This window comes from Nerophis lumbriciformis, linkage group LG22 (genome assembly GCF_033978685.3).
Source record: "Nerophis lumbriciformis linkage group LG22, RoL_Nlum_v2.1, whole genome shotgun sequence".
NCBI classification, from domain to species: Eukaryota; Metazoa; Chordata; class Actinopteri; order Syngnathiformes; family Syngnathidae; genus Nerophis; species Nerophis lumbriciformis.
Window position 1 is genome coordinate 13,604,713 of NC_084569.2, and position 25,246 is coordinate 13,629,958.

The window sequence follows — 25,246 nt, forward strand, 5'->3', positions numbered from 1 at the left end:
GTCGTAAAGGTCTTCTTTTTATTAGCAACGTTTACATGGCGTGCAAAACATCTTTCCATCGTCATAAGTGAGCCATTTGAAGCCACTTTTCATTGCAGCTTTGCTTCGTGGGTTTATTGCTCGCCATGACGAAAACAATAACACCCGGTAGTCCTAATACCGGAAATGCAGTATTTGTGATTGGTTAACCCTTTGGCGGATCAAACTTTAAGAAATTGTACCGGAAAGATCATTACTTTGAAGTCGACCAATAAAAAAACGCAATAAACGGGGACGGAAATCTGACTCGGCAAATATATACAAAACACCGGTGGAAAGCGATAATCGATAAAAAAAAACAAGCAAACCGGAGTTTTGACCCGGAGAAAAAAGAATCTGCGTCCCAGGGATCGCGGACTTCCGGAAATGCGCGTCCTTTCTGATTTCAATGCGTAAAAAGACACAAAAAGTGCGTTAACACCAACAGTGTACCAGTTTTTTTTGTGTTTTTTCTCTGGTTGTGCGTCATTTGTGTCATCTTGTTTGATTTTTTCTTAGGAGTTCACGTCCCTGAACCCTGCTGTGCACCAAATTGACTCAGATCCAGGTTGCACTCGTGTGTGTGTTACCATGCACTCTTCACCCACAATCACCGCTATTGTGTGTCTGCTGGCGGGGGCTGTGGCGGCCATTCGCAGCCCCCCTCAAACAGGTGAGGAGAACGACGCAGAGGTCAAGATGGGAACAAGATGAGTGCGTCACGACACATCGGACAGAAGTGTGTGTGTGTTAGGGATGTCCCGATCCGATATTTGGATCGGATCGGCCGCCGATATTTACCAAAAAATGCGTATCGGCAAGGCATGGGAAAATGCCGATCCAGATCCAGTTAAAAAAAAAACTCTGCTCCATGTTTTCCAACGCACCGATTTAAATAATACATTCCACTTTTCTGCTGCTCCCTAATTTCCGTTCCGCATTTTCCAGCACACCTTCAACACATCCACAGGTCTGTGGATTCTCACGCAGTTGCTTTTAGCTGCTGGCATTACACGACAGGCTCTTCTCACTCTTTCCTGTGTCTCCCTCTTACAGACAGCAAGCGCACCTTCTTACACACGTCACATACTGTCACGACATACGTCACATACGTATACGTCCTCTCCCAGCAGAGAGGTAGCAGCATGGCTAACGTTAGCTGTGATGCTAGCGCAGCCGTGTGACCAACGTTCTCTCTAAGGTGCGCGCTTGTGCAATTGCGCACTGCTCAAACGTCCTCTGCGCATAGCAATTATATGCCACGCACAAAATCAAATAAAAAAATAAAGCGCATAACAATTTTCGACACACGGACTCGACAGAGAAAACAGTTTTCGTCATCATTGTTCAAATATTGTAACGTCTGTCGAGACGCTTATCTCCATTCGGTGCCACACGTCCACACCATCAAAATGCCGAGGCAAACATTTCCACATCAACACCGTATGAAAAAATTAGTGATTTTTTTAGTTGTGATTTCCTTCTCTGCATGAAAGTTTAAAAGTAGCATATATTAATGCAGTATGAAGAAGAATGTTTTAATGTAGACATGCAAGCCTTGAAAGAAAATTTTGAAAATCAAGACTACATTTCCTGCAAATGGGTGCATTTCTACCCTATATTTTAACTTTAGATTTATTCTCATATCAAACTCTTTTGGCTGTCTTTTTGACACTTACATCCGGCGCCCCCCTCCACACCCCGGATTATAAATAATGTAAATAATTAAATGTGATTATCTCATGTGATGACTGTATTATGATGACAGTATATCTGATAGTATATATCTGTATCAAGAATCAATTTAAGTGGACCCCGACTTAAACAAGTTGAAAAACTTATTCGGGTGTTACCATTTAGTGGTCAATTGTACGGAATATGTACTTCACTGTGCAACCTACTAATAAAAGTCTCAATCAATCAATCAAAACACATAGAATCATCATACTGATGTGATTATATGCATCAAGTGTTCATTCAAGGCTGAGGCAAAATATCGAAATATATATCGTGTATCGCAATATGGCCTTAAGATATCGCAATATTTAAAAAAGGCCATATCGCCCAGCCCTAGTTTCAATGATGCCATTTCTGTTTGTCATGTATAATTTTGTCTTTTTTGTGTTTATCCTTGAATAAACAGGTCTGTTTCTTGTTACCAACCATTGTGTATTATTCAAACTCCCCTAATTCAGCTGGCTAGTTGTTATCAAGAGTACTAAAACCCTTTTCAACATGATTCTGACAACTAAGTAGACTAAATAACTTTAAACTTTAATACATGCTCGGATAGGCCAGTATCGGTATCGGATCGGTAGTGCAATAACAATATCGGTATCGGATCGGAAGTGCAAAAACCTGGATTGGGACAACCCTAGTGTGTGTGTGTGTTTACGAACGTCAGGAAGATTCATTTTGGTTTACCTTCAAAGTCAACAATAAGCTAGACTCCTTTCTGGTACCCCGGATAGGGATGATACTCGAAACCGGTTTTCCCGGTTGTTCGATAAGAAAAGAACCGAGTCCTCGGACTCAAATCCCTTTTTGAGAACCGGTACCCGTTATCAGGACCACTATAGTAAAGAAAAAGAGTTGGTTCTTTATTCGAATCCCTGGGAACGAATCCCGTCCCGACCAGAAATGCCCTTTGAGACATCACAAGAAATGACGTCACGTAGCTCAGTCATTATGTGCAGATTGGGAAAGCAGGAAAAAAATGGACCGGAAAAAGCGCTCCAAGGTGTAATAAAGTTAAAAACAAAAGGCATAATTTAATGAATAACTTTACTGAGAGATATGAGCAGGGTACAAACACATGACCAACACTTTTACGACCAACCGGAAACATAGCAACCAGGCTAGCAACGCACCTCCTTTACGGCAGCTGTCGCAACGTTCTTAAAGAAACCGCAGCACATACATATATATACAACCCATCTCCCTTTTTTAACTTTTGTTTTTCTTTCCTTGTAAACAAAACAAAATCACACTGTATATGTGTTGTCTGTCTAATTATAAATAATGCAGACGAGGCGTGTTGGCTGAGTTCTTGACGTTTACCTTCACAACGTGCTCATAACCTCATTCTTAGCTGCCGACGTGACGACATGCAACAACACTTTTCGGGGCTACCGCGCATGCTCGTCACTCCCGTTGCATGCTGGGTAGTGTAGTTGTTATATTCCCTAGCTCATAACATCACATCTTTCCCCCTATAAGGAAGTAATGTTAACTCAATAAAGTGTATTTCTTTTTTTAGCTTTAACTTTTCATTTTTTAGCTTTAACTTTTCATTTTTTAGCGTTGTAACCTTTTTAGCGTTGTAACCACATTTGCAAACAACTTTTCTCTTCATAGAATTTTCTTTTAATAAAGAAATAAAGTGCAAAAATGTCAAAGCATCATAACAAACAGTTATGTCAAATAGCAGCAGAAGTGCACTTTTTGGAGAGCTGTATTATTTTCAGTTTTGTGCCCAAGGGACTGATTTTATTTAACACTATATTATTATTTATACACCTATAGTGATCACAGAGACAGGTTGTTTTTGTGTTACTGTATATTTTTGTTTTTCTGAAAAATCCCACTTAATATACTTTGGGTAACAACAGTCAATATTTATTTATTTTATTTTATTTTTTTAGGGGGGTAACAGTCAATATTTCTTTATTTATTAGATTACATTTTTTTCTTATATAATAAAAGTGAGCTTTTGTTAAATCAAATACTGTGTGTTTTTTTCCATATACAACAACCTATCTGGACTCGATAAGAGAATCGATAAGGAATCGGTTCGATAAGAGGATTCGGTAATAGGCTCCAACGCGATAATTTCTTATCAAACATCATCCCTAACACCGGACATTTTCCACACAGGACATAACAGAAATACTCTGTTCCAGAGTCAAACTATGGCCATCCTAAAACTTGTAATAACTGTACTAATAACGATCCTGTCAAGTGTAACCAAATAATTGAACCACTGTCAAACATAACTAAATTAAAACAAAGTAAACTACTCACTTTTTGATGACATGTGACAGGAAGTGGAGAGGAAGGGTTGGCAGAAGGTAACTTTCTGCAACTGCAGTCTCCTAATGATCGTGTAAAAAAGGAGTTAACAACTGCTAAACATAACTAAAATAATATAATACTGCGTTCCGTTTACCTCGAAAGTTGGATGTCGATGTTGGGAGTGACGTCGTCAAAAATCAACTTCTGGACAAGTCGGCGCTCCTTCTGCAACCTTCAAACCTGGTGGATTAAGCGGAAACACAAAAACGGCATATTTAGCATCTTAGTAAACAATTTGGCCGACGATAAAGTTTATCGTCATATTTTGATAATGCATGTCGATGACACATTCTAGCTGAGTCCCGCAGATTTGACAGGGACAAGCCAACGAAGGCTCCCTCAATGCATTGCAGCATCCTCGCTAGCAAGCTAGCCGATAACGTGCCTCCACAGTGCAGCTAGTAAATCAATCATTATCGTCACCTCCATGGCGGCAAGTAAACTGCGTTCCTTACATGTAACATTATCACTGGTGGATAAGTAATAGCTGAACATGTACACTACACACCATAGGAGGATACCAAAAAAATTATAGCTAACTGCTAAGCTCTTGCATGTAAACAGCGATGGGAAGATTGCTACCAATATTGACAGTAACGATACCAAGTACAGTATCAGTGTATTGGCATTACCAAAATGATTAGATTTGTTGTTTTTGTTACCGTTTACAAACTCAGGAAATAAGAGCCAATAGTAGTTTTAGCGTTTGTGTATGTATTTTAAATTGACTTTATTATAAATGTTGTATGTAATAAGAGGCAATAAGGAAATAATATAGATATTGACATTGTTACACCGTCATCCAGTTATATAAAAAATGTACCGTATTTTTCGGACTATAAATCGCAGTTTTTTTCATAGTTTGACCGGGCTTCAGTGCGATTTATATACGTTTTTTTCCCTTCTTTATTATGCATTTTCGGCAGGTGCGACTTATACTCCGGTGCGACTTATACTCCGAAAAATACGGTATAAGTCGCTCCGGCCGAAAATGCATAATAAAGAAGGAAAAAAACATGTCGCACTAGAGTATAATTCGCATTTTTGGGGTAAATGTATTTGATAAAATCCAACACCAAGAATAGACATTTGAAAGACTATTCAAAATAAAGAATAGTGAACAACAGGCTGAATAAGTGTACGTTATATGAGGCATAAATAACCAACTGAGAACGTGCCTGGTATGTTAACGTAACATATTATGGTAAGAGTCATTCCAATAACTATAACATATAGAACATGCTATACGTTTACCAAACAATCTGTCACTCCTAATCGCTAAATCCCATGAAATCTTCTTCCTCGGTGTCGCTTCTAAATATTTGATATTTTACGGTAATGTGTTAATTTCACACATAAGTCGCTCCAGAGTATTAATCACACCCCAGGCCAAACTATGAAAAAAACTGCGATTTATAATCCGAAAAATACGGTAATCATTTAAAGATTCTGAAAATTTGAAGTATAAACGCAGATATGGCCAATTCTGCACCCGTAATTATATTGGAAAGATGGATACTCAGTTATTATGGCCCAAAACTTAAAGCAAAGTATCAAGCAGAAGAAAATTAAGTGTTTATTACCTTTTAACAGAAGTGTAAATAGAATCATGTTACAACAGAAAGTAACCAACTGTAAATTAGCAAGTAGATTAATAATGGTTTTGAGAAAATAATACAACTGGAAATAATGTTGGCAGTTAAATTAGGAACCTTTTCAACCTGTTTTGAAATGGTTCAATCATCATTTATATTGTTTTATATACTGTATATCAGTATCGCAGGAGGCTTCAATATATATCGCCACATAGATTTTAGGCCATATTGTCCAATACTAGTAAGAATAATATATTTTATTTGTAAAAAGCACTTTACATCGAGTAAACAACCTCAAAGTGCTACAGTGTATTAAAAAATAAATATAAAAACTAGAACAGCCAAATAGCTAGAACTAGTATGCATATATCTACAAATAATGTTTTTTAAGCCTTTTTTAAAAGCATCCACAGTCTGTGGTGCCCTCATGTGGTCAGGGAGAGCGTTCCACAGACTGGGAGTGGTGCAGCAGAAAGCATTGCCGATTAGGGATATTACAGGAACTTCCATTTTTGTTGACACTAAAGCCAACCAAGGGTGGTGAGGACTCTCCCGACTTTCCGAGTAGGAAATCCAATTTCGAGGGGCGGTCCTGTTGAAACGTCCAAATAGGGCAGTGTTTCTCAATTATTTTCTGTTACCGGTCCAAAGTGTTTGATACTTTTCAAAAATTAAGGGAACTACACAAAATCGCTTTATTTTACCAGAAAATCTTACAATAAATTAAACGTACGTTTCCTGTTATGCTTTGGCGAGAATGAAGACGATTGACACAGGCTTTATGTCAGCAGTTTCTTAGAACTCTCTTCAGACAGAGTGATTAAACAAAATGGCTACAAACTCTATACTTGATACACTAGAGTAAAAAAGGAAACGTAGCACAGGGCGTAAAACAATAAACCGAAAATCACTCCAGAGGGAGGAAAAAGGCAATAGCAAAATTCTACATGGATATAATATCAAAAAAAGAACAATCTATGATTAGCTACACTAAAGGAAAATCGGTCATGAAGAGGAAGAGACAAGAAGCTATAAAGAGCAAAGAAAACTACAAATTAAAGCGCTTCAAGAGGAGGGGGAAAAAGGAAGGCAAAGCACTATGAAATTAGCTGGAAAAAAAACTGACCAAAAAACGTTAGCAAATCAAAATCACTCTTCTTCAGAGGGAACAAAGAAATCAAGGAATAAGGCGAGGCAATACTTAACAATTTGGACAAGACTGTGGAAGACGGCTGAAGGTACACGACGAGACGACCTACTCTGGCAGGAGAAGACGGAGACTATACATACACACATGAGGGAGGGTGACACAGGTGGGCGCAATCAGGCAATCAGGAAAGCCATCAGACCAGTGACACGGGAGGAAGGGCAAGTGGCCTGAAACGAGAGGAAGATTAGACTTTCAACATAAAACAGGAAGTTCGCCAGACAACCCCAAAAGAGGACTTCCCTCACATTTCCTATTACACTCAAATAATAATTTTAGATGATTAAAATACACTGCAAAAACTGAAATCTAAGTAACATTAAATATCTCAAATAAGGGTGATTTTAGCTTTTTTTCTGTCCACTAAGCAGATTTTATGTTTTAGAGTGTTTTACTTGTTTTAAGTGTTTTGGTCCTAAATGATCTCAGTAAGATATTACAGCTTGTTGCTGAGATTTGATGACCTATATTGAGTAAAACATGCTTGAAACTAGAATATCAACTGTTGCAAAACTGTGTCATCAACACTCACAAGTATAAAACTGCTTTTTCAAAGTAATGCTTTTTTATTTCAACCACGAACAAAAAAAATCATGATTTTGACACAATTGTGTCTCATAATTAAAACAGATTGGTTTGGTTTGGTTGCCGGTATGGGCTCTGCAGGGTTGGGTTGGGGCGGGCGGGGGCTGGCTTTGTTTGGCGGGGGGAGGGGCTCGCGTGGCGTCACGTTAAAGTGGTCTGGTGTGGGTCACGGGCTGTGGCGGGGGGTGGCGGCCTCCTGGCCGTAGTTCCTGGTTGTCGGCCGCGTGGACTGGGGGGATGTCCGGGCCCTCTACTCCTCCTACTTATAGCGCACACAGTCACACATATATAGGACTTTGGGGATTGTCCTGCGGGGAGGCATGGCGGGGGGTTGAGGATGCCTCCAATGGGGCTCCAGTCCTCCTTTCTTGTCCCCTGCTCGTCCATCCCTCAATCTTAGCTGCATATTAGACACTTAGGATTTGGGGGGCTTGGTTTGGTTGGGACCCACCATGACCTTGATGTCCCCCAATTTTAATCGCATTATTAGTTCCCACAAGCATACATATCTCACTCACGCTACAGTACACACATCAATAGGGACTGGAGGTCGGCTGTAACGGCTGACCTCCTAATTTTAACTACACAGTAGACACTCTGGGGGCCTTGTACACATGCATGGGGGGTTTGGGGTTCGGCGCACCCCTCATTGCCTCGTCGGCCGGCGGGGACTGCGGTCTGGTGGCCTGCCAGGCTTTTATTCATTTATTATTGTTATATATATATTTTTTATTTTTAATGTATTTATTATTTTTATTTTTATTATTACTCATTTTTATTTTATTTTATTTTTTAAATTTTATTTTTTATTTTATTTTTTTATTTTTATTTTATTTCATTTTTTTTTAATCTTATTATTTATTTGTGTGTGGCGTCGCGCGGGTCTCACTTCCTGTTGGATGGGGTCCGTGCCCGTGTGGCCCGACCTTGCGCTGTGGGGTCTCTGTTGGTGACTTGGTGTGGTGGCGGCGCAGCCCCCGTGTCTGGTCTGGATGCTGTGTCCCGGTTGTTTGGGCGGTGGTGTGTTTGTGCGGGTTTGGGTTGGGGTGGGGGGCCTTTTGGTTGGGGGGGTTGTTGGTGTCTCTTGTTTGCGTGTTGGCGTTCGGGCTGACCGGCGGGCTGGCGCCGGCTGGTCTCCGTGGCCCTGGTGGCGTGTGGTTGCTGGTCGCAGTTTTTCTTTGATCGCTTTAATTTGATTGGCTGGTGCTGGCTGTCTGGGGTTATTGCGGCTGCTGTTTCTGCTGCCGTTTGTTTGTGGTGTGGGCGCCCGTGGCTGCTGGGTCTGGTGCAGGGGTGTGGCTGATGTTGTGACTGGTGGCAGCGCGCGCGCGTGATGGCTGTCGGGGCTGACGAACTGTGTATATGTATGTATATGTGTGTGTATGTATGTATGTTTATATATGTGTATGTGTACATATGTGTATGTATATGTATATATGTGTATGTGTGGGTATGTATACGTGTATGTGTGTATGTGTATGTGTATGTATGTATGTATGTATATTTCTGGGGGTACGCTCTGGGCCTGCCTGTCAGACGGGGGTCGACGCCTCAGGCTACTGCATCCGAACTGCGTGTCTGGAGCTCCTGGGTCCCGCTGTCCATCCCTTCCGGGTGCCCGTCTTGGTTGGGGCCTGTTGGGCCTAGTCCCTGCGTCTATTGTGGTAGCTTGGTGCTGCAAGGTATTCCGAGGTGCTGCGAGTCGGCCAGTTGCTGGGGTAGTGACCTTGTTTGTCAGCATGTCTGTGATCTTCTTTTAATTCTTTTTTTTTTTTTTTTTTTTTTTTTTTTTAATTAATTAATTAATTAATTTATTTATTTATTTATTTTTAAAATATATTTTATTAATATTATTTTTTAATTTTTCCCCTCCCTCAGGGGGGGGGCTCGGCGGGGCGGTTGCTGGTTGTTCCATCTCCATCGTTGGGGTCCCTGCGGGTGGGGTGGGTGGTTCCCGTGGCCCTGTGCCTGGGTGGTCCTGCGGCGGCCGGTTTGGGTGGGGTGGCCGGGGGCTGGCCTCGCCGCGCTCTCCGGGGGTGGGGGGTGGGCTCGTGGGGGCCCGGTTGCCGGTGGGGCGGGGGCGGTCTTCCCGTCCGGTTGCGGGGAGTCTCTGGGTCCTTCGGGCGGGGCGTCTCGCCTTTCTGCCCGTGTGGGGTGTGGTCTCTCGCTGGCTTGGGGTCTGGCTGTCCCCTGCTTTTCTCGTGCCCTGTCCTCCGCCGGGTGCGTCTGTCTGCGGCCTGCTGCTGGCCCTTGTGGGCGGTACGGTGGGTCGGGCTCTGGGGTTCCTGTCGCTGGCCGGCTTGGCTGCGTGGGGGCGGTGGTCCCTGGTTCCCTGGGCACCACGCCTCCTGTTTGTGGGTTGGGCTCTCGGGGGTGATGGGGCCGTGCTCTGGCTCCCACGCACTCTGGGAGTCGAATGTATTGTACATGCAAATTCACATATGCTCACATACGTACATAGGTACCTACGCTCCCACATACATACACAAATACAGTACATATTTACCTACCTAATGTTCGTACATCCACACGCACATTCAATATACAAACATACACATACACATACTGTACATATACATTCACTGTACAAACACATATACACATTCTGTACATATACATTCATTGTACAAACACATATACACATTCTGTACATATACAAGTACATATGCATACTTACACTCATGCACATAATCACGTTTCATCAAACATATATTAACGTTGTTGCCCTAGGGTAAACTGGGTGTAACACATGGCACACTGACAAAGCTTAACCTATTGTGACTATAACAATCTACAAGGTTAATGTAGGTTGCTTCTCTTTCTCCCCCTCCATTTTTCTGCATTCTTTCGTATCTCAAGTTATCATTACGTATATGTATTGTTGCATTTAAACAACTGTATTGTTGATAATAAAGGTAAATTATTGGTATTGTTCATTATCAATAGCGCTATTTCTATTGGTATTTGTATTGATCCATTTGTAGTGTAATAATGCTCATTGTCATTTCTGTATTATTTTTTATTTTTCGCTAACTGCTTATTTGCTATTACTTTTACCATCATATTTGTACATGTCATATTTGCTGATGTTGCTCTATTGTTGTTGTTGTTGTTGTTTGCTGTTGTTGTTTTTGTCTCTCTGTCTAATCCCCCTCTTGTCCCCACAATTTCCCCCTCTGTCTTCTTTTTTTTTCTCTTTCTATCCCCTCCTGCTCCGGCCCGGCTGCACTAAATGATAATATAAATACATTTAATAAAGTCAAATACAAATAAGGCAACAAGAGAAGTATCCTACACTTCTCTTTTGTAAAGTAAATCTGAACAGCCGACATGGGCATCTACATCAACTATATGATTTGCCTGAGAAGCTGGACAGGACATTAAAAAAAAAAAAAAAAAAAAAAAAAAAAATAATAATAATAATTAAAACAGATGACAGCCAAATGGACTTTGCTGTTTTATTTTCAATGAAACAAGAGATAACACATACTCATAGTAACTGACAGTTAATATTTAACAGATATTTTGAACAGAAATAGTTCATGCACATTTAGATAAATTCTTCAAAATTACAATGAAAAAAAATTTAGAAGGGGGCCGGGCTGTATATATATATATATATATATATATATATATATATATATATATATATATATATATATATATATATATATATATACATACCGGTATATATATATATATATATATATATATATACATACCGGTATATATATATATATATATATATATATATATATATATATATATATATATATATATATATATATATATATATATCAGTGACGTGCGGTGAGGTTCATGACTGGTGAGGCACTGACTTCATCACAGTCAGATTTACAAACATATGAACCCTAAAGAGTATCTTATTCACCATTTGATTGGCAGCAGTTAACGGGTTATGTTTAAAAGCTCATACCAGCATTCTTCCCTGCTTGGCACTCAGCATCAAGGGTTGGAATTGGGGGTTAAATCACCAACAATTATTCCCAGGCGCGGCGCCGCTGCTGCCCACTGCTCCCCTCACATCCCAGGGGGTGATCAAGGGATGGGTCGAATGCAGAGGACAAATTTCATTACACCTAGTTTGTGTGTGACAATCATTGGTACTTTAACTTAACTTTAACTTTACACATACAAACTGTAGCACACAAAAAAGCACATTTAATTAAAAAAAACTTTATTATGGTCTTACCTTTACTTATAAGTTCGGGAACAGTGGTGTTCGTGTTGGAGGAGTTGTGAATGAATGAATTATGAAATCCGTGCTGCAGTCTGCAGGTGTACCTAATGTTGTGTCCCTGCAGTCGTTCACGGCTCCTCCGGCGCGAGCATTGTTGTTTTTGCTCTTTTTGGCTTCTTGTTAAGTGACTTTTTTTGGGTGGATTCGGTCTTGCACGTGGAGGGTTTGGGTGTGGGCTTTGGTTGGTGTGGCACTCCCGTCGGGGGGTGCATTAACCGGCACCAGGAGGCGGGATTACGCGAGCCTCACACAGTGCGTCTTCGCAGCAGTTTTATGATTGCTCAGCACAAGAAATACGTTACACACATACAGTTGTTGACAAAATACACTGTACATTATATACCTCAGCTAACTAAACTATGGAAATGTATAATATAATTCATATAGCAATACGGTCTCACTGCACAGCAGGCCAGCAGTTAGCCGAGTCCGCAATCCATGTTGAGGCACAACTGAGTGACGTGCCTCAACTGGCTGCTGATCACCGCACCGTCTCTTCTCAGTATTTGAACGGCAAATGTGAAAATTCAGCGATTTTGAATACAAAATAATCTAAAACTGGTGAAGTTAAATGGAAAATAACTTTATAGTATAATCACTGGATACATATAACAATTTAATTTTTTTTTTTTTCTTTTTACATTTTTTTTCTTTCCATGATGGCAGGTGAGGCCTTGCCTCACCTGCCTCCAGTGACCGCACGTCACTGATATATACTCGCACCAGAGGTGTGGACTCGAGTCACATGACTTGGACTCGAGTCAGACTCGAGTCATGAATTTGATGACTTTAGACTCGACTTGACAAAATGTAAAAAGACTTGCAACTCGACTTAGACTTTAACATCAATGACTTGTGACTTCACTTGGACTTGAGCCTTTTGAATTGACATGACTTGACATGACTTGCTACTTTCCCCAAAACCCAAAGATGAAAAAGTTATTCGGGAGCGCTCCGTATTTTTCATTGTGTACTTGTCTATCAGCGTTGCGTGTGTCAGCTGGTGTGGTCTCAGTACACCAGCCAATCAAATTAGATCTACTTTGTTTTCATCACACAGCATTCATCCAATCAAATTGCAGGACAACCAACGAAGAAGACATGTCCAAACCACACGCCAGTGAACAAAAAATGCTACCTAAAATAATTTTGTTTGGGTATAAAAATTACGAGGTGGTCAACACAAAACGGTTTGCAGTATGCAACACATGCGGTTCGAAAATTGCTGATGGAGAGGCAACAACTTCCAACTTCGTCCGGCATTTGAAGTTGCACAACGAACGGTAAGTTTTGAATGTAAGATAACGTTTATTGGCAGTAACGTGACTTTTATTTGCTGTGTAGTTAAATCAGTGAGGCTGTAAACTCACTGCTAACGTATATAACGTTATTGCAAACACGGGAATCTGTTGCAGTTCACTACCTTATTCATACTTTTTGTTCAGTGATTTTTTAAGCAGGGTTACGTTAGTCAATATATCACACGTAACGTTAGACGGCGGTCAGCAGCACCGCGTATTTTAGCCACCTAAAAAAAGACAAAAATAGTAAAATAAAGGTCAGTTAAAATGTATACTATATTATGAATATGTGTACCGTTTTAGCTAGCTTTCTGACATACTGTTGGTTGTTTACCTCAGTGGTCCCCAACCACCGGGCCGCGGCCCGGTACTGGTCCGTGGATCGATTGGTATCGGGCCGCACAAGAAATAATTTTTTTGTTATGTTCACGTATATGTCATGTTTTTTCAATGTTAACACTTTTGTACAAATAAGTACATTTGCACTTTATTTTTCAATGTGTTTGTTCTGTAAAGGAATGAGTTAATGTTTAAAATGACTGGTTAATAGTGCTATTATAAAGTGCAATGTCAGCACAATTTTCTTTCCTGCAATTTAAAATGCACTTGTTTTAATAAATAAATACAGCGTTTGAAAAGCATACACAATCTGTGTTAATATTAGTCTGTGGTTAAAAGGACTTGAAAGGACTCGAAACTCAAAATGCAGGACTTAGGACTTGACTTGAGACTTTCCAGTCTTGACTTTGGACTTGACTCGGGGCTTGCCTGTCTTGACTCGGGACTTGACTCGGACTTGAGGGCAAAGACTTGAGACTTACTTGTGACTTGCAAAGCAATGACTTGGTCCCACCTCTGACTCGCACACTAATTGACTGAAAGAGCACGCACTTGGCGCGATGATGTCATGTTATCGATGGAAAAATGCATTTTTAGACAATATGATTTGCCTGAGCGGCTAGGAGACCCCGAGAGTAACAAGCGGTTGCCTTGTTGCCTTTCCATTAAGAACAATAAATTAGTTTTTATTGTACGTTTGCTGGTTTTAAGAAATGTAATGCCGAGCGCATATCATTATGTCAAGATAATGGCACTAGCATTTACTTCATTTAAGAATATTTTTCAACATATTGAGAAAAAAGGTCTCTTTTTTTTTTCTACCAAGAAAAGTGTACTTGTTATTAGTGAGAATATACTTATTTTAAGGTATTTTGGGGTTCATTGAGGTTGGATAATTTTTCTTGTTTTGGAAAGTCTTAACAAGCCAAATGTTCTTGTTCTATTGGCAGATAATTTTGCTTAGTTCAAGTAAAATACCCCTCATTTTTGTATTTTTTTTAATTGTTTTTGAACACTGACTTTTTGCAGTGTAGAAGTTAAAAGGCTGTATGATCAGTGTCAGAGCTTGGTCCGCATTGCCGGCAGTAAGTCGGACACGTTTCCAGTGAGGGTTGGACTCCGCCAAGGCTGCCCTTTGTCACCGATTCTGTTCATAACTTTTATGGACAGAATTTCTAGGTGCAGTCAAGGCGTTGAGGGGATCTGGTTTGGTGGCTGCAGGATTAGGTCTCTGCTTTTTGCAGATGATGTGGTCCTGATGGCTTCATCTGGCCAGGATCTTCAGCTCTCGCTGAATCGGTTCGCAGCCGAGTGTGAAGCGACTGGAATGAGAATCAGCACCTCCAAGTCCGAGTCCATGGTTCTCGCCCGGAAAAGGGTGGAATGCCATCTTCGGGTTGGGGAGGAGACCCTGCCCCAAGTGGAGGAGTTCAAGTACCTCGGAGTCTTGTTCACGAGTGAGGGAAGAGTGGATCGTGAGATCGACAGGCGGATCGGTGCGGCATCTTCAGTAATGCGGACGCTGTATCGATCCGTTGTGGTGAAGAAGGAGCTGAGCCGGAAGGCAATGCTCTCAATTTACCGGTCGATCTACGTTCCCATCCTCACCTATGGTCATGAGCTTTGGGTTATGACCGAAAGGACAAGATCACGGGTACAAGCGGCCGAAATGAGTTTCCTCCGCCGGGTGGCGGGGCTCTCCCTTAGAGATAGGGTGAGAAGCTCTGTCATCCGGGGGGAGCTCAAAGTAAAGCCGCTGCTCCTCCACATCGAGAGGAGCCAGATGAGGTGGTTCGGGCATCTGGTCAGGATGCCACCCGATCGCCTCCCTCGGGAGGTGTTTAGGGCACGTCCGACCGGTAGGAGGCCACGGGGAAGACCCAGGACACGTTGGGAAGACTATGTCTCCCGGCTGGCCTGGGAACGCCTCGGGATCCCCCGGGAGGAGCTGGACGAAGTGGCTGGGGAGAGGGAAGTCTGGGCTTCCCTGCTTAGGCTGCTGCCCCCGCGACCCGACCTCGGATAAGCGGAAGAAGATGGATGGATGGATGGATGAAGTTAAAAGGCATTAAACCCCATGAGCTTTTCTTTTTGCACTCAAAGAACAATTTACAATTTTCCATGTTACAAAAGTCCATATAGTCTGCCATAATCAAAGATTAGGTTAGAATACAATAAAAAGATTTATTGACATTACCATATTTTTCGGATTATAAATTGCCGTTTTTTTCATAGTTTCATAGTTGGAGCGACTTATGTGTGAAATTTTTAACACATTACCGTAAAATATCAAATAATATTATTTATCTCATTCACATAAGAGACTATATCAGCAATCGTCACACACACACACACACGTCAACCAATAAAAATTTGGCGGGGGCGGGTCATGGCAGAAGTGTATTGTGAAAAAAAAGATGCTACCTGCTACTTCCGTACCTATGAAAATTGATCACTTATTCAGCCTGTTGTTCACTATTCTTTATTTTAAATTGTCTTTCAAATGTCTATTTTTGGTGTTGGATTTTATCAAATAAAATGTCCCCAAAAAATGCGACTTATATATGTTTTTTTCCTTCTTTATTATGCATTTTTGGCCGGTGCGATTTATACTCCGGGGCAATTTATAATCCGAAAAATACGGTATATTAGATTATTCATGATTTATGGTTGCCACTCCTGGTCTGTGCTTTAAGAAAAATACAATTATTAGTAAGTACTAAAAACAAAACTATGGATAAAACTACACAGAAAACATTGTTAAAGATAAAACACAAATTGTAGGATTTTGTTACAAAATTCAGTCATTTCACTTGCATTAGTTGACGCCAATTGGGCGGTTTTAACTCCGCTAATATTTGGCATCAAGCCAAACAGCTGTGTGCGTGTCTACGTATCTACATGTGAACAGCAGGGGAGCTGGTTAACCATGTTATGAGAGTAGCTTACGTGTGTTTGCGGGAATGGCAATGTGTTGGGTGAGTGACGTCAGTGAGTGAGTGGCCGCGTTAAGAGAGAGAGAGAAAGGGCGGTAGAATGTGCACTGTGCAGTACAGTGATGAACGTTTCCTGTCGTGTCCTGCAAAACTAATAATAAAGCGATTGTCACGAATCGGCAGCCTGGTCCATTCGACCCGAAAGCGGAGCTTAGCAGACCCATTGCCGGGTAATGTGAAGGGTGTTACCCCCGACGAAAACATCGGCCCTGGAGGGAACGTCTGCCCTGTGCTCCTCAACTATGGTCTGCACAGGAGCCGAACAGCAGGGATGGTGATACAACTACAATATTACCTGTCACTATTTAAACTCTTTGTGCCGATCTGAAGGCTTATTATTTAAATGTTTACCTAAGTTTGAAGCAAAGGTGGTAATACTAATCGCTACGTTTGGCGAGGCGTGTTTTAAAGCGCCTCCCTGTTTAAAGTGTCACCTTTAACGTTAGTTTTGAAGCTCAAAAACCTTCATATTGCGCTTCACCACCCCCTTTATTAACTGGTAGAATTGCCAGGTTTTTTTGCCATTTTTCCTCTCCTGGATTTTTTTTGCTTCTATACGCTTTGTGTGTGCGTTTTGACACATTCGACATCATGCGCCTCGTTCTGTAGTCACCGCCCCACAGCGCCATATGGATGAAAAAACGGTACCGGTATTTTTCAAAGGCAGTACAGTACCAATTCCTATTAAATAGTACCGCGGTACTTTATTAGTGCCGGTATACCGTACACATACTTGCCAACCTTGAGACCTCCGAATTCGGGAGATGGGAGGGATGGGGGGGGGGTGTATATTGTAGCGTCCCGGAAGAGTTAGTGCTGCAAGGGATTCTGGGTATTTGTTCTGTTGTGTTTATGTTGTGTTACGGTGCGGATGTTCTCTCAAAATGTCTTTGTCATTCTTGTTAGGTGTGGGTTCACAGTGTGGCGCATATTTGTAACAGTGTTAAAGTTGTTTATACAGCCACCCTCAGCGTGACCTGTATGGCAGTTCATCAAGAATGCCTTGCATTCGCTTATGTGTGCGTGTGTATAAGCCGCATATGTTATGTGACAGGGCCGGCACGCTGTTTGTATGGAGAAAAAGCGGATGTGACGACAGGTTGTAGAGGACGCTAAAGGCAGTGCCTTTAAGGCACGCCCCCAATATTGTTGTCCGGGTGGAAATCGGGAGAAATTCGGGAGAATGGGTGCCCCGGTAGATTTTCGGGAGGGGCACTGAAATTCGGGAGTCTCCCGGGAAAATCGGGAGGGTTGGCATGTATGACCGTACAACACTAATTTGGTCATTTGACGTCATAGCTGTCCATTTTTAGAAGCCCCAAAATGATCATGTGACTCCCCGTCCAGTCTTCTTGGACAAGCAGCAGGCCAGCTCGATGATCTATCGCCAGAAGAGGAGCGTGGACGGCACCAACCAGCAGTCGTCCACCCTGGAGCAGGCCTGCATGGAGAGGGTGTGCACCTACGAGGAGGCCCGCAAGCACTTTCAGGATTCGTACCGCACGGTGAGGTCCACGTTGTGCGCATAGGAGAGGTCCTGGAAGTACAGTACACTGACAATACCCGTATTCCCTTCCAGGACATCTTCTGGTCCGTCTACATCGGTAAGTCCTCGTGTTGTTTTCAGCGCCACAATGACATGACGCTCAAAGATGTCCTGCACGCTCAGATGGAGACCAGTGCGCAGACAAGCCTTGCAAGAACGGGGCCCTGTGCTCCGACAGCGTGGGAGGCTACGACTGCGTCTGCAAGTCGGGCTTCTCAGGGGTCCACTGCGAGACCGGTGAGCTTTTTTAGTTGTCATCTATTGTCGTCTAACAGTATCTTATAGCAACCTGCGTCTCTGGCCCCTCCCTGCAGACCAGACTATTTGCACCCTGGAGAAGAACAAGGGATGCTCCCAGTTCTGTAAGCCGGGCTACGTGTCCTACGAGTGCTCATGCGCACGTGGGTGGAAGCTCAGTCAGTCCGACAGGAACAAGTGTGAGCCTGCGGGTATGTAACAGTCATCATGATGATGAGTCTCGCACAGTGGAACCTCGATTTACAAACCTAATTGGTTCTCGATATAGAAAAGTTGGTATATTGATGCAAATTACTTCATAAGAAAGAATGTTAATATAAACTAGATGAGGCAATTCCTGAAGGAATTGCGTGTGAATGCTGAAGTTGTACTGAAAACCTGGAATTTTGGTAGAGCACACAATTCCCAAACAGGCTGAATATTTTGAAGTTAGAACAGTTTGAATCAGATGAAAAATGTGGGAATTGTGGAACTTTGAAGAATGTCCCATTGATTTCAATGGGAATTTTCCAAAAATTTGGCAATTTTGGGAAAAGTGGGATTTCTTTTTTTTTTAAATGGCAAAAATCTTGAATGGTCTGAATGAGTTGATGTTGGAATTTTTCAAATCGGTCTAGAAATGTTGAAGTTGTAAAATGTTGAATTGCGAAAGGGTAATGCGGAATTCCTGGAATTTCAGGAAAACCGGGAATTTTTCCAGTTCAAAAAACAACTTCGGTTTTTGTCCTAATTAAGAGGACAGTTTTGACGGGGGAACGGTTGAAGTGGGTGGAAAAATGCGGGACGAGTAGTCGCCAGAAAAAGGGTTCTGCCATCCTAATCACTGCCGTTGTGTCCTTGGGCAAGACACTTTACCCACATGCTCCAAGTGCCACCCACACTGGTTTAAAAATGTAACTTAGATATTGGGTTTCACAATGTAAAGTGCTTTGAGTCACTAGAGAAAATCGCTATATAAATATAATTCTCTTCACTTCAATACGGGCTGGCGATATTATCGGCCGATAAATGCTTTAAAATGTAATATCGGAAATTATCGGTATCGGTTTCATAATTATCGGTATCAGTTTCTAAAAGTAAAATGTATGACGTTTTAAAACGCCGCTGTGTACACGGACGTAGGGAGAGGTACAGAGTGCCAATAAACCTTAAAGGCATTTCCTTGGCGTGCGTGCCGTCCGAGTCACATAATATCTACCGGCTGTTCTCATCACGAATGAATGGTTGGTCAACAGCCATACAATAATACAAAATACAATAATTATTTTACTCCGGGATAAAATACTGAAAATGTATACATTGAGACAGTGGTTCTCAAATTTTTTTTTGCCAAGTTCCACCTCCACATCACTCTCCAATCATCACCATAATGACTAATATTATAATACCATAACATAGTAGGTCTAAGTATTCATTAAAAACAGTATAAAGTATTAAGTAAATACAATTTTTTGGCCACCGTAACATTACACACAGTTTGAACAGCATCACTGTGTTTGACTCAAGGAAAAAAAAACAGTGTCCTTAAAATAATGAATCAAATAAAATTATGGTCAACAGCCATACAGGTCACACTGAGGGTGGCCGTATAAACAACTTTAACACTGTTACAAATATGCGCCACACTGTGAACCCACACCAAACAAGAATGACAAACACATTTCGGGAGAACATCCGCACCGTAACACAACATAAACACAACAGAACAAATACCCAGAATGTCTTGCAGTACTAACTCTTCCGGGAAGCTACAATATAAACCCTTCCTACACTCCCTACACCCCCACCCACCCCGCCCACCTCAACCTCCTCATAGTCTCTCTCAGGGAGAGCATGTCCCAAATTCCAAGCTGCTGTTTGGATAGATAGATAGATAGATAGATAGATAGATAGATAGATAGATAGATAGATAGATAGATAGTACTTTATTGATTCCTTCAGGAGAGTTCCCTCAGGAAAATTAAAATTCCAGCAGCAGTGTACAGAATTGAGATCGAATTTAAAAAGTAAATAATGGGGGTATAAATGGAAACAGAATAGAAAAATATTACAATAAGAATAAAAATAAAAAGCAACAATGAGAATAAAAATATAACAGTAAAATAAGAATATAACAAGAGAAACTATGCAGTAGTGACCATGTTATGAAAAAGTATTGCACTGTTATTGTTTTGAGGCATTAATAAATATGGCAGTGCCATGTTGGCATTTTTTTCCATAACTTGAGTTGATTTATTTTGGAAAACCTTGTTACATTGTTTAATGCATCCAGCGGGGCATCACAACAAAATTAGGCATAATAATGTGTTAATCACACAACTGTATATATCCGTATCGGTTGATATCGGTATCGGTAGTTAAGAGTTGGACAATATCGGATATTGGTAAAAAAAAGCCATTATCGGACATCTCTAGTGATTATGATTGACGACACCTGTTGACTTCTCTGAGCCAATTTAAATAGGGCTCATGTGATGCAGTCATTAGACTCGGTTACAAACGCGACAATGGGAAAGTCAAAGTCAGTAGACCCATAATAAATTCATAAAAGAATCAAACTTCATGAATGTTTTTTGTGACCAACAAGTATGTGCTCCAATCACTCTATCACAAAAAAATAAGAGTTGTAGAAATGATTGGAAACTCAAGACAGCCATGACATTATGTTCTTGACAACTTTTGACCACGACTGTAAGTGGGGCATATATGAAAACCGAGGTACCACTTGTCAATCCAGCAATCTCTCACCTTCTCAGTGCGCAATCCATGCGGGAAGGTGAACAGTCTGAGACACTGGGAGGAGAGAGAGTCCAGCAACACCCGCAGTAATTACCAAGGACTCGCCTGTGCCTCCGGAGAGTGTCCCTGGCAGGTAGGAACACACACAAAATCCATCACAACTTATAAAGCACATTTCAGACACAAATGCAACACAAAGTACTTCAATGTCTATCACAATTATCAGAAAAAATGCACATCAAAGCTCATCTTTTCACTTTAATATGGATTTTTTTGTAGGAGTGAATGTGAGCATGAGCAGTACAAAACATTTTAAAGAGGGAAATGAAGCTACCAAATGCTGACTGCTCAGGATACTTCAAATGTAGCTACTGCCATCTTGTGGTGGTCATAAAAAAAGCAACATCTGGAAGTTACCTACAGCCAGAGCTGGTAATGCTAAGTTTTTTTTTTAAACTGGCCCCAACGGTTATTTGCTTTTGTTGGATAACCGACTGTAATGGAACTAATTATCAATCAATCAATCAAAGTTTACTTATATAGCCCTAAATAAAAGTTAAAGTTAAAGTACCAATGATTGTCACACACACACTAGGTGTGGCGAAATTATTCTCTGCATTTGACCCATCACACTTGATCACCCCCTGGGAGGTGAGGGGAGCAGTGGGCAGCAGCGGTGGCCGCGCCCGGGAATCATTTTTGGTGATTTAACCCCAAATCCCAACCTTTGATGCTGAGTGCCAAGCAGGGAGATAATGGGTTCCATTTTTATAGTCTTTTGTATGACTCGGCCGGGGTTTGAACTCACGACCTACCAATCTCAGGGCGGACACTCTAACCACTAGGCCACTGAGTAGTGAAATCACGAGTGTCTCAAGGGGCTGCACAAGCCACAACGACATCCTTGGATCAGATCCCACATTTAGCGCATTTAACACATTTAGAGTACATACAAAGATTTAATATTGATCTTTTTTTTTTTTTTTAGATTAGTGCTATCAAATGATATTTTGAATGAGATTAATCAAACTTTTGAATTTGGATTAATCCGATTAATTACAAGTTATTACTTTCTTGCATAATGTATTTAATTAAAATAAAGAGCCCAATATTTTATTGTCAGAATGTCATACAGGAACTTTTTTTTTTATACACCATTTGAATGCATGCCATTTACTTTCTCAAAAAGGCGCTTAAAACCTGGTAACAGTTTTATCTAAAGTCTTGTTAGGGTTTATTTTGAAGTTAAATTTCGCCAGCGAGCACAAAACCTCACTAGGTAACCAGCCACGGTCAAGGTAAAGGAGCATGTGCAGTCAAAATAAATAGTGTGATTAATCTGCTTTTATACAGAATTAATGTGATATATTTTGTGATTTATCACACAAGTTAACATTTTTATTTTTGACAGCCCTAATATAAATAGATGTAAAGTTAGTAAGTAAATGTGGGGGGAAAACATACCGTATTTTTCGGACTATAAGTCGCAGTTTTTTTCATAGTTTGTCCGGGGGTGCGACTTATACTCGGGAGCGACTTATGTGTGAAATTATTAAGACATTACCGTAAAATATCAAATAATATTATTTAGCTCATTCACGTAAGAGACTGGACGTATAAGATTTCATGGGATTTAGCGATTAGGAGTGACAGATTGTTTGGTAAACGTATAGCATGTTCTATATGTTATAGTTATTTGAATGACTCTTACCATAATATGTTACGTTAACATACCAGGCACGTTCTCAGTTGGTTATTTATGCCTCATATAACGTACACTTATTCAGCCTGTTGTTCACTATTCTTTATTTTAAATTGCCTTTCAAATGTCTATGTTGGGTTTTATCAAATACATTTCCCCAAAAAATGCGACTTATACTTTTTTTTCCTTCTTTATTATGCATTTTCGGCAGGTGCAACTTATACTTCGAAAAATACGGTACTACAAATAATAATTTTTTTTTGTGTTTTTTTTTTACCGGTAATTGATTATTTGTATTAATTAACTAATTAAATACAATAATTATTTTACTCCGGGATAAAATACTGAAAATGTATACATTGAGACAGTGGTTCTCAAATTTTTTTTTGCCAAGTTCCACCTCCACATCACTCTCCAATCATCACCATAATGACTAATATTATAATACCATAACATAGTAGGTCTAAGTATTCATTAAAAACAGTATAAAGTATTAAGTAAATACAATTTTTTGGCCACCGTAACATTACACACAGTTTGAACAGCATCACTGTGTTTGACTCAAGGAAAAAAAAACAGTGTCCTTAAAATAATGAATCAAATAAAATTAATTGCGCACAAAAGCAAGCATCTCTCCGCGTGGTTCTCGCCAGTTCTGGGTCCTAAATGGCTGTCAAAGTGTAGCAACTTGTCGGAATATGTCCTCAGCCATCTACTTTCCAGGTGAGACGCATGATTTATGATCTACAACAAACTTCCAAGGAGCAAGGAAGCGAGGAAGCAGCAGACCACTCGATGATGTAAACATCAGGGCACACGGTAGTGATCACGTCGCCATTAGTGAAGTGAAGTGAATTACATTTATATAGCGCTTTTCTCTAGTGACTCAAAGCGCTTTACATAGTGAAACACAATATCTAAGTTACATTTAAACCAGTGTGGGTGGCACTGGGAGCAGGTAGGTAAAGTGTCTTGCCCAAGGACACAACAGCAGTGACTAGGATGTAAAGTGTCTTGCCCAAGGACACAACAGCAGTGACTAGGATGTAAAGTGTCTTGCCCAAGGACACAACAGCAGTGACTAGGATGTAAAGTGTCTTGCCCAAGGACACAACAGCAGTGACTAGGATGTAAAGTGTCTTGCCCAAGGACACAACAGCAGTGACTAGGATGGCGGAAGCGGGGATCGAACCTGCAACCCTCAAGTTGCTGGCACGGCCACTCTACCAACCGAGCTATACCGCCCCATTAGTGCTTATAATAACAATATCAATAATACCGGGTTAATATTCAAGTCACAAAATGGACATTAAGTATTTTTGAATGGTTAGTTATCGTATTTTATGGGCAAAATAGTGGAGCTCCCATTGGCTCCGCTGTAAGCTGACTTTTATTTATGTTTATCTAATATTTAGAGCGCATAAAAAAATCCATCCGTCGTCAGGTGCAGTCAAAATAAAAGGATTATTGTAATATATTTTGTGATTTATCACACAAGTTACATTTTTATTTTTGACAGCCCTAATATAAATAGATGTAAAGTTAGTAAGTAAATGTAGGGGGAAATGTAATACAAATAAGTATTTTTTTGTGTGGGTTTTTTTTTATTAATTATTTGTATTAATTAACAAATTAAATACAATAATTATTTTACTCCAAGATAAAATACTGAAAATTAATACATTAGGATAGTGGTTCTCAAATTTTTTTCCGCCATGTTCCACCTCAAAAAACACTCTCCAATTATCAGCATAATGACTAACAATAAAATACCATAGCATATTAGGCCTAAGTATTCATTAAAAACAGTATATTAAGTATAAAGTATATTTATTTATTTTTGGCCACTGTAACATTACACAGAGTTTGAACAGTATCACTTTGTTTGAATCAAGGAAAATAATCCTTAAAATAATGAATCAAATAAAATTAATTGCACATAAGACATGCACCTGGGGATAGGTTGATTGGCAACACTAAATTGGCTCTAGTGTGTGAATGTGAGGGTGAATGTTGTCTGTCTATCTGTGTTGGCCCTGCGATGAGGTGGCGACTTGTCCAGGGTGTACGCCGCCTTCCCCCGCAACCCCTAAAGGGACAAGCGGTAGAAAATGGATGGATGGATGCACATAAAAGAAAGTATCTTTTCACGTGGTTCTCGCCAGTTCTTGGTCCTAAATGGCTGTCAAAGTGTAGAAACTTGTCGGAATATGTCCTCAGCCATCTACTTTCCAGGTGAGACGCATGATTTATGATCTACAACAAACTTCCAAGGAGCAAGGAAGCGAGGAAGCAGCAGACCACTCGACGATGTAAACATCGGGGCACACGGTAGTGATCACGTCGCCGCTATAAATAGTTTGGTCTGCGTTAGTGCTCATAATAACAACATCACTAATACCGGGTTAATATTCAAGTCACAAAATGTACATTAAGTATTTTTGGATGGTTATTTATCTGATTTTAGTGGCGCTCCCAGTGGCTCCGCTGTAAGTAGACTTTTATTTATGTTTATTTAATAATTACAATGCATAAAAAAATTTATTCGATGTCATGTCTTAATTAAAGATAGGCTAAAATCCCAAAAAAGTGCAGTTCCCCTTTAAAGATCTCCTTTAATGGTCA

At 40.6% G+C, this 25,246-nt stretch overlaps 2 protein-coding genes across 4 annotated transcripts in view; one reads left to right on the forward strand and one right to left on the reverse strand.

The window, feature by feature from the left end:
- Window positions 1-7,341, reverse strand: part of gpr139 (G protein-coupled receptor 139) — a 115,323-nt gene extending 107,982 nt beyond the window's left edge. For 2 of the 3 annotated variants that reach the window (XM_061974215.2, XM_061974214.2), the window contains exons 1-3: window positions 6,894-7,341; window positions 4,187-4,272; window positions 4,042-4,112 (exon numbers count right to left, since the gene is read on the reverse strand). In XM_061974215.2, coding sequence (XP_061830199.1) covers window positions 4,042-4,054 — 13 coding nt within the window. In that variant the 5' untranslated portion in view covers window positions 4,055-4,112; window positions 4,187-4,272; window positions 6,894-7,341. The remainder of the gene's footprint in view (window positions 1-4,041; window positions 4,113-4,186; window positions 4,273-6,893) is intronic. The other variant, XR_009816727.2, reaches the window with a different exon arrangement.
- The window catches only part of proza (protein Z, vitamin K-dependent plasma glycoprotein a), a 32,962-nt gene that overhangs the window by 4,895 nt on the left and 2,821 nt on the right, over window positions 1-25,246 (forward strand). Inside the window, exons 2-7 of the mRNA XM_061974212.2 lie at window positions 538-691; window positions 17,724-17,881; window positions 17,956-17,980; window positions 18,046-18,159; window positions 18,237-18,371; window positions 20,937-21,052. Coding sequence (XP_061830196.1) covers window positions 610-691; window positions 17,724-17,881; window positions 17,956-17,980; window positions 18,046-18,159; window positions 18,237-18,371; window positions 20,937-21,052 — 630 coding nt within the window. The 5' untranslated portion in view covers window positions 538-609. The remainder of the gene's footprint in view (window positions 1-537; window positions 692-17,723; window positions 17,882-17,955; window positions 17,981-18,045; window positions 18,160-18,236; window positions 18,372-20,936; window positions 21,053-25,246) is intronic.